Source organism: Solanum verrucosum, unplaced genomic scaffold (genome assembly GCF_900185275.1).
Source record: "Solanum verrucosum unplaced genomic scaffold, falcon-dt-bn FXZP01000067.1, whole genome shotgun sequence".
Classification (NCBI taxonomy): Eukaryota; Viridiplantae; Streptophyta; class Magnoliopsida; order Solanales; family Solanaceae; genus Solanum; species Solanum verrucosum.
The window spans coordinates 21,584-32,938 of NW_026020175.1; the positions used below are offsets into that span (position 1 = coordinate 21,584).

The 11,355-nt window shown below is 38.1% G+C and overlaps 1 protein-coding gene across 1 annotated transcript; it reads left to right on the plus strand.

The window, feature by feature from the left end:
- The first annotated feature begins 712 nt into the window (after positions 1–712).
- Positions 713–2,266, plus strand: LOC125828888 (uncharacterized). Its single transcript, XM_049508205.1, has 4 exons — positions 713–1,147; positions 1,284–1,610; positions 1,706–1,783; positions 2,021–2,266. Exons 1-4 carry the CDS (start codon positions 713–715, stop codon positions 2,264–2,266), a joined length of 1,086 nt encoding a protein of 361 aa, XP_049364162.1.
- Positions 2,267–11,355: the final 9,089 nt, after the last annotated feature.

An 11,355-nucleotide genomic window follows, 5' to 3' on the forward strand; every position in this document is an offset into this window, starting at 1 on the left:
AACCTACGAGCTGAACATGCAATAGGGGTCAAACGTGAAGGAAGGAAAGAAGGAGAAATCAATGGCCTTAAAAATTTCTCTGAATGATGTGTCAGAAGATGAGGATGAGATGGCCTATCTCACTAAGAGGTTTAAGAAGATAATAAAAAAACATTGAGGGTTCCAAAAGAAAGGATCTACCAGCAGAGCAACAAATGCAAATGATCTTTGCCACAGATATGAGAATCTTGAATATTTCATTAGGGACTATCTAATTCAGAAGCAGGAAGCTCAGGACTTCAAACCTCGCGGAAGGGACCAGGTCCCAGATCATGCCAGAAGAAAGGTGCACGCCTATCTAGTAGTGAAGAAAGCCTTTGCAGTATGAGAAATAGATCCAGTGAATCAGAGGAAGAAGAGGACAGTCATGAAGATGTCTCGATGATGGCCGTCAAAGATGATGAAACTGTGTTCAATTCCATTATCTCACTTATGGAAAAATCGGACGATGAAGAGAACTAGGATGAGGTAACCCTTTTTTATCTCAAAAGTGATATAGATACTTTATCCATTAAAAGGCTAAGAAAACTTGCTGCAGTTTTAATTGACTCAGTAGATGAACTAACCACTGAGAATACGATGATAAGTGAAAAACTGAGTATGTGTGAGGATGAAAATGCAGCCCTTAACTCTCAAATGTCTGAAATGAGTGTTAGGCTAAGTATTATAGAAAATGAGAACACGCTGCCCAACGAGGACCTCTGAGGGTAGGACACGGAAACTCAATAGCTTTGAGGTTAAATTAGAAGAAAAGTTAAAGGCATCGGAATTTAAATTAGTGGTTTCTCTTGAAAAGAATTCTCAACTAATGAAGGACCTTAGCAAGATCAAAGAAGAGCTGAATCATTCCCTGAAATGGACTGATTCATCTAAGATCCTTTCGAACTTAGCCAATCAAAAGCTTAACAACAAAAAGGGATTAGGTTTTAGGCAGATAGAACCTTCCTACAATCCTCACAGCAAATATGTCTCTGTTTATGACATTCTTTTGTGTACCCATTGTGGAAGAAATGGCCATCTGAAAGAAAAATCTGAGTCTCTAAAGAGAGTAAAAGAAAGGCAAGATAATTTTCTCGTGATAAGAAAAAGATATGTAGAAAAGAAAAAGGTACCTAGTCCCAAATACCATTTTAGTAAGAACACTTTGCCTCCGTGGACATGAAGATTTCTCATTAAACCTTTTGACAGTTTTGGGAACTCCATCTCAAGTGGGTTCCTAAGTCTAATAAGTTATTCTTGTGCAGAAGAGAGAAAACAATCAGTGTTGGTACATGGACAGTGGATGCTCAAGGCACATGACTGGAGACACTCAAAACTTCCTCTTTTTGGAAGCACACCAGGGCGGAGGTGTGTCGTTTGGTGAAGGAAAAAAGGGTTTCATTCTCGTAATTGACAAAATAGGAAGATCAACAGAACATTTCATAGACAATGTTCATTATGTGAATGGTTTGAAATACAATTTGTTAAGTGTATCTCAAATCTGTGATAAGGGAAATGAAGTTAAATTCTTATTTGACAGGTGCCTGGTTATCAACTGTGTTACTCACAAAGTTGTCATGTCTGCCAAAAGAGTAAAAAATATGTATGTTGCAGATATTGACTCAATAGAAGGTTATAGTCTCACGTGTCTAAGTGCTCAGACTGACAATGCAAATCTATGGCATAGATAATTGGGATATGTGAGCGCTTCATTGCTAAACAAGCTTGTTACGAGGGACCTGGTTCATGGACTGCCAAGGCTGAAGTTTTCTAACAACAAAGTCTGTGAGGCCTCCGTAAAAGGGAAACAAACGAGATCATCTTTCAAACCCAAGAAAGGTGTAAGCACAACCAGACCGCTAAAACTTCTCCACATTGATCTATGTGGACCTGTCATGATCCAAAATAGGGGAGGTAATAAGTACATTATGGTAGTTGTTAATGATTTCTCTAGGTTCACCTGGAATATGTTTTTGCGGACCAAGGATGAGTTGGACTACAGATCACCTTCGCCAAGGCAATTCAACTGAAGGTTAACTGCAAGATTGGAAGCATCAGATCAGATCATGGCACAGAGTTTGAAAATACACAATCTGAAGGCTTTTGTGCTGAAAATGGAATTCATCACAACTTCTCTGCACCAAGAACTCCTCAGCAAAATAGGGTTGTGGAAAGGAAGAACAGGACATTGGTGTATATTACTAGAACCATGATGGTTGACTCAGGGCTTGCAATGACTTTTGGGTAGAAGTAGTCATGTATGTTACAAACAGGTGTCTCATCATGTTAGTGATCAAGAAAACCCCGTATGATTTGTTGAACAATAGGAAACCTTTAATTGCTCATCTGAAACCTTTTGGTTGAAAATGTTTCGTATTGAATAATGGAAAGGATGATCTTGGCAAGTTTAATGCCAGGACTGATGAAGGGGTGTTTGTTGGGTATTCCTCTACCAGCAAGGCAATCAAAGTTTTCAATAAAAGACATATGTGTGTTGAAGAGAGTATAAATGTGATTTTTGATGAATCTGATGATAAGAACAAGGATGAAAACAATTAATACATTGAATTAGAGGAACTGATGAAGGTTCAACCAAATAAACTAATCCAAACTCCTGGAAGTGAACAGGTTCCAAAGGAAGGAAAAAGTGCAGAACTCACAGAAGAACCTGGTCCCTCTGGTGCAGCTCAAGAGGGAGACTCTCAGAACAAAGAGCATGAAGAAGATGAATCTGTTGCTGATACTGAAGAGGATATAACTAGAAAGTTCGAATGGAAACATTAATCTTCTCATCCTTTGGGCAATCTTGTTTCTCCACTTGACTCTGGAATACAAACTAGATCCAAAACAAGATATCTAGTTGCATATTCAGCCTTCATATCCACTATTGAGCCCAAGAACATCAAGAAAACATTAAAGGATGTTGATTGGGTAACATCAATGTAGAAAGAACTCCATCAGTTTGAGAGAAGCAAGGTATGGCACCTGGTCCCTAGACCCCTCAACAAAACCATTATCGGAACTAGATGAGTCTTCGGAAACAAACTTGATGAGCATGGGATCATCACCAGAAATAAGTCAAGACTCATGGTACAAGGATATAATCAAGAGGAATGTATTGACTATGATGAGACCTTTGCACCTGTAGCCAGAATGGAAGCCATTAGAATCTTAATAGCCTTTGCTGCCTACATGGAGTTCAAACTGTTGCAAATGGATGTCAAAAGTGCCTTCTTTAATGGGTATCTAAAGGAGGAGGTGTATGTTAAGTAATCTCCAGGTTTTGAAGATGCTGATCTCCTAAATCATGTGCTGAAGCTGGACAAAGCTTTGTATGGTCTAAAGCAAGCTCCCAGAGCTTGGTATGAGCGCCTGTCAAAATTCTTGCTTGCAAACAGGTTCAAAAGAGGTAAAATTGATAATACTCTATTCCTAAAATCCACAAGTAAGGAGCTGTTGATTGTGCAGGTATATGTAGATGACATCATATTTGGAGCTACCTCAGATTCACTGTGCAAAAAGTTTGCAGATTTGATGAAAAATGAATTTGAAATGAGCATGATGGGGGAGCTTACATTCTTTTTGGGGTTGCAAATCAAACAATCCCCTCAGGGCACGTCAATATGCCAAGAGAAGTACATAAAATAATTGCTCAAAAAGTTCACAATGTTTGAGGCAAAAGTTCTTGACACTCCCATGAACACAAATGTCAAACTTAACATGGATAAAGAAGGAATTAATGATAATAAAAACATGTACAGGGGAATTATTGGGTCACTTCGCGACATCACTGCAAGCAGGCCTGACATAGTTTTCAGTGTAGGGATTTGCGCAAGGTTCCAAGCAGCACCAAAGGAATCACACTTGAAGGCAACCAAGCGAATACTGAGATACTTGAAGGGAACACAAGACCTGGTCCTCTTCTATCCTTCTAGGGACTCCTTTGATCTAATTGGTTATATTGATGCTGACTATGCAGGTTTTCTTGTTGATCGAAAAAGTACTTCAGGCATGGCACATTTCCTAGGATCATCACTGATTTCATGGGGCACCAAGAAGCAAAATTCAGTAGCATTCTCTACAGCAGAAGCAAAATATGTGGTTGTTGCATCTTGTTATACTTAACTCTTATGGATTAAGTAGCAACTCAAATATTTTGGTGTTCTCACAGACACTATTCCCCTCATATGCAACAACAAAAATGCAATGAACATGTCCAAGAACTCTGTTCAGCATAAGAGGACTAAATATATAGATGTGAGGCATCACTTTCTAAGGGATAATATTGAGAAGAAAAATGTGATAATGAGATTTTGCAAGACAGAAGAACAGGTGGTTAATAACTTTACAAAGCCCTTGAGCAAAGAAAACTTCGTCAAGAACAGACTGAAGCTGGGAATGCACAAAGTCACCTGACTTTATAGCAAGCCTGCATGAAATCTCATTTTCTGACTATGTTAGGGAGGGCGGGTATCTATACAAGCTGTATTACTTATCGTTTAAGAATTCACATCTGGTACCGTACTATAGGTACACACTCATGGCATGTTGGCTAGAGGGAATATCAAATCATACAAGCAGGACTATCTATAGAAAGGGACCTGGTCTACCAAAGGTTAGTATCAATTATGCTACACATTTTTTTCAGTCAACAGTCACTCCACGTGTCCTTCCCCCATTCATTATGCCAGTTTAAGACGTCCTTTCACTTTAAATCCAAGCGTCGTTACTGTTTAGGGACCCGATACCCTTTTTAAATACAATCTCTTGAGTGAATCCAAACATCCAAAATTCTACCTAATTTTTTCTCTGAATTCACTTTTCTTCCTTCAAATCTTCTTATCCTCTTTCTTAAACAAAATGACTAACTCGTCTTCTTCTTCAAAACTCCCTATCTCCCAAGAAATTGAAACTCCCAGTTCATTCAATTTCTCCCCCAGCAGAATATCCGTCCATACCAGTCTGTGGGGTTGGTGAGACTGATGAATCCAACACACCACACACTGACGTGGTGGTGTCTCCTGCACTCCAATCTGGGGAAGTCTTGTCCTGTTCTTCCACTTTAGTTCTATCTGGTGAGAAATCTAAAAAATTTGAGGCCCAGTCAGTTGTGAAGCCCAGTCTTGGAACACCCTCTGAAGAACTTGAAGTGTCTAGAGCTATGTCATTTACCATGTCTGTGCAGCTGAAGGGAGGGTCCAGAGTCCAATATCTTAGCAGCAGTAAAGGAACTGGTTGTTGTACAAAGTTTGGCATACCTGAGAGGAGATGTTCAACCAACTCTGTTGGAACAAGAGTTGAGATCGCCGGAACAGGTCCCTTACAGTGCTCAACCCGTGTTCGACCAAACTCCTAAGTTATTTGATGTTGACAATGAGGAAGAAAAGGAAGAAGAAACTTCCTCGGTGTGGCATAGAAAAAGGGTTTGAGCTGCTAACACTTTGACAATGGTTGTCACAGATCTAGAGGCAGTTGATGATGTTCCTGAGACTAAACACGACAATGAGCCTACAAGGTCTGAACGAGAAAGAAAAATAAAGGGCAAGGGAAAGATGGTACAATCTTACACCAAAGGAGACAAGAAAAAATATGCAACCAGAGGAGCAGTTCAGAAGATAATAGGAAGTGCCATAGCAGCAAATCAAATCCAAACTGAAAGAATCAGGAAAATAAGAAGGGATGGTCATGTGCCTAAGGAACCTACCTCAACTCCTCTACATATAGGGTCAAGTGAGACAGATTCTGATGACATTATTCGAGCTGTGGTTAAAAGAAAGAAGGAAGCAGAGGTTGAACAGGTCAGAGCAAAAGGGGGTCACAAGTCAGTGAAAAAAGCTCCCGTGAAGAAGGAGAGTGTGGGGTACTGTGAAATCGAAACCCGTCAAGGGACCAGGTCCTTCTGTTCAAAAGCCAGTGGAAGAAAAGGTACTGACTAGGGAAGAATGCATTGCAGAAATGGAGAAACAAAAGGTGCTGAATGGAAGATTCTTCGATCTTGAAATTCAATCAGAATTTGGTATGTCTACTCTCTTTGACTTTGTCTCTCTACAAGGTTGGGATCACACGTTTGAAGCCCCATCACTTTATTTGTATGAACCTGAGGTGCGTGAATTCTATTACAAAATGGAGCTTCTAAGTGATGGAGGAATCAAGACAACAATGTGAGGGGTCGACATATCTCTGAATGATGAAATCTTGGGCATCATTTTGAGTGTACCGGATCCGGTCCATTGAAGGATGCAAGCCCTCTAGTGAGTTTAATCAATAGGCCACAAAGCGAGGGGACATCAAACGAGCAAGTCTGCCTAAGATATTTCTCAAAGGGGAGTACCAGTTAATGTTTGAGTTCATCAACAAGGTTTTGGTACCAAGGACTAAGAAGAGAACTGTTGCATCTGCTGCTGATATGTTTCTCATGGAAAAATAGGATGAACTTGAGGTCATCAATCTTCCTGCAATTATGCTCGAACACATGCACATGATAATGACTTGGATGTCCACCAAACATGGCATTCTTTATGGGAATCTGTTGAACTATGTGTTCAAACACTTTGAAGTACCTATTGGAAGAGGCGTACCTAGTACTATCAAGTATATGTTCACTACTATAACCCTCTTGGAGTGTGAATGTGTTGAGGGAAAGGCAAAAGGCAGGTCTCATGTGTCAGATCTTCCAGAGCAGCAAGCCTCTCTCAAACTAGAGTTAACTGACCTTACAGTGATCCTGAATGATAAGTAGGTTGAGATTGCACAACTTAAGGCTTAGTTGCAAAGGGCTATCTCCAAGGGACCTGGTACCAGTTCTGTGGATACGAAGGAGGTTGAAAAGTTGAGAGCTGAGAATGAACAGCTGCTGAAGACAAATGCCTAACTCAGTGAGGAAGTCCAAGCTCTCCAAAATCAAATCATTTAAGCTCATGTCGATGTAAATGGGCATATGACTTTGCTGATGAGATCTGTCACTACCCTTCCTTCTCTGTCCTAAATGTGTCATATTTCCCGTTTCTCTAGTCTTTCTATCTAACTCTAGTGGCAAGTGTACTATTTTGACTAACTTCTGTGGTCAGCTCTGTGATTAACGACATTATTTCTTGTGCCTTGTCTAATTTCACGTATCAGGACACTTCATCCAATACTAAGTGCCAATGATTGTAAAGTAGTAATATAACCCAACTAAGTGAGTTGGGGTCGAGTCCCAAGGAGGTGGTTTGTAATTGAGAATCAATAGGCAAGTAAGAATATGCTCAAGTCAATCATAGCTAAAAACATTTATGAATAAAAGCATGGTTCAAATTTGGGGTGACATAAGTGTCAAATATCATGGAGATTTGGTTTCAACTATCAGCTACAATAGCAAATAATACGAAAATAACAAGTATAGAGAAGGGTTCTTGGGATGTGATCGGATTATGGGCTAAGGTAGACAATCGGGTAATTGCAATTAATAGTGAATAATTGTAAATCAGTGAATAAGCTAGACTTTTGTAACGACCCTTAAAACAAACTAGAGTAACTAGAGCCTAACGTGTGTTTGTTTGTGATCGTCTTGAGTGTTGGTGGTATTTCGTGTGGTCAAGATGCATGGTTAAGGTATTTTTTTTAAAAGGTATTAAAACATTTAAAATGGTATTTTAGAACTCATTCTTCATATTTCTCAAAAACTAAACCCTTCTCTCCTAAAAGTTCTCTCTAGAACTCCATTAAAGGTCAATGTCCAAAATCAAGCTAGGGTTGAAGGTTTCAAGTGTTTTCTTCTCAAAATTCGTGGGATTCATGAAGGTTAATGTATGGGGATCCTTTATCCTTGATTATTCTTCCTTTCAAGGAGCTCAATCCAAATGATTTCAAAGTTCTTCCAAAAACACAAAAACCCAAATTTCGATTCTAAGCATGGGTTCTTGCATTAAATGATTTTTAATGATGATTTATGTTATTATTGATATTTGTTGATGGATTTTCAGAAAGAAAATTCCATGAACCCATGTCTTTCCAAGTTTCCTAAATTTCGTCATAAAGTGGGTGTATTGATTTTGATTCGATGATAATAGAATTATGTTTAGATTGTTGTGGGCTGTTGATTTATGCCATTAACTATATCTAATTGGGTGGAATTGTTAGTGAATTGAGTAATTGGGTTCATAGCCTTGAATGGACATTTATTGAATTAATCTTCATGATGATTATTGAATTATGTTTAGATTGAATTGTACTATTGGTTTCTATTGTTATCTACACCTATCTTATGGTGAATTGTGGTAGAATTTAGTAAAGGTGATTATGGTTTTGGAGAATGGTAAGTTGACATAACTTCATTGTTAATGTAAAGTTGATTTAGGATTGTGATAGATTGATGTGTGATCCACTTATGGTGGAGGTGTTTACTTATAGAATGTATTATGATCATTGCCTTAAAGGCATTATATGAATAATTGAGTATTACCATGATATTGTGTTGCGAATGTGATGTAAAGGAGTTGAATGAGATTCAAATAAAGTAAAGGTAATTATGTTGTAAATGCAAGGGTGTTGTGATTGAAACCATGTTCTCTCCTAACAATTATGAATGAAGATGATGGAATGTGAAGTGCCTTATACTGTTGAATGTCATCTATTGACTTGGTAGACTTAGGTGCTCTTCTTGATAAATGAAAAGCTATGTTGAATATAAATCGATTGGCAATGGCATTCCTTTCACAAGTAAGTGATGAAATCTGTTTCTGAGTTGGGCAGTGTTTAGTAATTTATACATATATCGTTCTCTATAACATTGTTTACAATGAATAAATATAATTTGGAAAGCTAACTCGTATACCTACAACTCTTATGTTTATGTAAAACTCTAATTTAACTGTTATGGATATGAAATATGGGACGCAACAAAGGGCAAGTTCTGCCCAGATTTCAGAAATTGAAATCCTGTATGATCAGCTGTTAGTGTTTTGAATATATCTTTTTCTACAAAATGTATTTTGTGGTGATTCTTGTTTGTTTTCAACCTTAAGAGATGTAGTTACATCTTTCATGAAGGTTAAAAAGTCTATTTTTTCCGTTTTCCTTTTCAAATCTAACTTGCTACTTGAGGTACCAGGCTGCACAGATTCACTGTTTTGGGAGCATAGTGTATTTGTACATGCTAGGCTTACTTGTGATGATGATCCTATTTTACGTCAACATTACTGAGCTAATAGAAGTTAAAGAAGTTATGTAATTGTATTTTTAAGGTTGTATATACTCGTGAACAAGTTGAGGACCTTGAAACGTTGGTTGGTCTACAGTCTAAACTCGCAAAGTTGTGTGGCATGTTTCTTTGTTAAAGTACTGAGATTTATGTATAAACTTGTACTTGCACTCTTTTAACTGCTGGAATATTTGAAAGTTGATCTTGGTAGCTTGGTTACCTCTTGTCACTTTGCATTGTCGTGTTGGTATCCTTTAAGACGTTAAAGACGCTTGTGTATCTCGCCCACTTGTACGGATTGTTTGATCCCTTGGCACTCTTGTTGGGAACTTTTCCTACTTGTGGCTGTGACTTTGTCACTATTGGCATGCCTCTTGATTCGGATCATTTGCCATCTTGACTCTGGATTTTTAGTCCGTTTTAAGAATGGAAGTTGTCCATTTTAAGTACGAACTAGAAAGACATTTTTAATATGTTTCTTGGTTCTCTTGATTATTGGACTTTGACCCTTCTTGATACAGGGCGTCGACCCTTCTTGATACTTGCTTGTGCTTGGTGCGAGGACATGATGTACATATTGGGCGAGCCTTGTTAATGAATTTCTTGGTAATTTGTGCTATGAGCGTTCTTGACACTTGGATCTTTAAATGTAAAACTTGATACCCTTAATGTGAACTCTAATTACTTGATAGGTTCTACAACGTGTAGGTAGTAGTATGGGATGCTATCTACACATGGCATAAGTAGGCTTTGAAGGTGCTAAAGTGAGTTCCCTAAGTCTATATGACTAAAGTGTGAAGTCCCCTAAATGCATGAACGTGTCCTGAATGACTTTAAAAAAGAGTGTTGACGTATTTTCTAAATGATTTGTTGAATGAATAGCGTATGTTAATGAAGTGAGTTACTTAGTATGTTACCTTGAAGCGTGATGGTTCTTGTCTATAGTAGCCTTGAGAAACACTTAGGTGTGTATGAAGAGGTTGTATGGGCGGCCACTTCATGTCTCACTCAAGTGGGTAATTTTAGATAAGGGTCCTTGGATGATGAAATGAGTTACTTGGTGAAACTGTTGAGTATGTCTATAATGTGGTTAATGTCTTATATGTTGGTTATGTTCTATAATATGCCTAATATGTCAATTTTCATGAAGTTTTACTAAATGGCATAAGGCATGACTTTCAACCAAACGTTTTTTTTAGCATGGTTTTGCATGGTTTCCATATTTAGTACTTAATTGTGCTAACCCCTTTCTTTCCCTTTTGACTAAAGTGTAGGGATTTGGAGATGTTGATATTCCATGGTTGATGGATAGGTTACTAAGGTGTTTTGAAGATGAAGACTTGGTGAGTCCTCATAGATTCGAGGACAATAACCAATTTGTTCATTTATGTCTTGAAGTTTTGTTATAGTTTTGAGTGGGTTTAGTCCCAATGTTGTATTCAAGTATTATAAGGTTTTGAGACATCATGTATAAAGTCTAGAAAGTCTTCCGCTTGTTATTTGATGAAAGTTTCTTCGTATGTGAAGAAAGTTTTTTATTCCTTGTGGGTTTTAGTGCCTATGGGATGAATGAATGCTAAGAGGCTTTTATTAGACCTCCGAGAGGTCGAGTACGCCGGTTACAACTAGGGAGTGCTCTCGGGTCATGACAACTTTAATAGGGGTAAACTTTCTCTTGAACAATTTACCCCGAATCAAATTGGTTTTTCTCGAACACCAATAAGCAGCAATTAAGAACAACCTTCGCTTTAGTCCATTCATTCTCTCAAGATGAATGCGTGGAAAAGGGTTTAGGGATCACTCTCTCGAGCTGAACCCATGACAAGCCAATACTCACAGACCATCGATTCAAAAATTTTGGTTTTAAAACCTTTTTGTCGAGCAAGCCAAAAACACAAAGTTAGGATTGTATTTGCAACTACAACCCATTAATTTCAACCACAATTACAAAATGAAATCACTTTTAAACAACATTTACACTATCAATTAACAATACCCAGCAGCTAAATCAACCCATAATCACACCCCAAGAATTGGGTTTTAGCTAGACATCATAAAAAGGTAAAAATCGTTACCAAGTTGTGTTTCTATCAACTGGGTAGGACTGATATAGTGTTTACAAAGGTCTAAGATGAAGAATCTTCAACACCCACTTCCAA

Excerpts from the sequence above, each read along its gene's own strand:
- LOC125828888 (XM_049508205.1), top strand. The coding sequence starts at position 713 with ATGAGAACACGCTGCCCAACGAGGACCTCTGAGGGTAGGACACGGAAA. Across the intron at positions 1,148-1,283 it reads GATATGTAGAAAAGAAAAAG|AAGAGAGAAAACAATCAGTG; the intron begins GTACCTAGTCCC and ends ATTCTTGTGCAG. Across the intron at positions 1,784-2,020 it reads CATGGACTGCCAAGGCTGAA|ATCACCTTCGCCAAGGCAAT; the intron begins GTTTTCTAACAA and ends GTTGGACTACAG.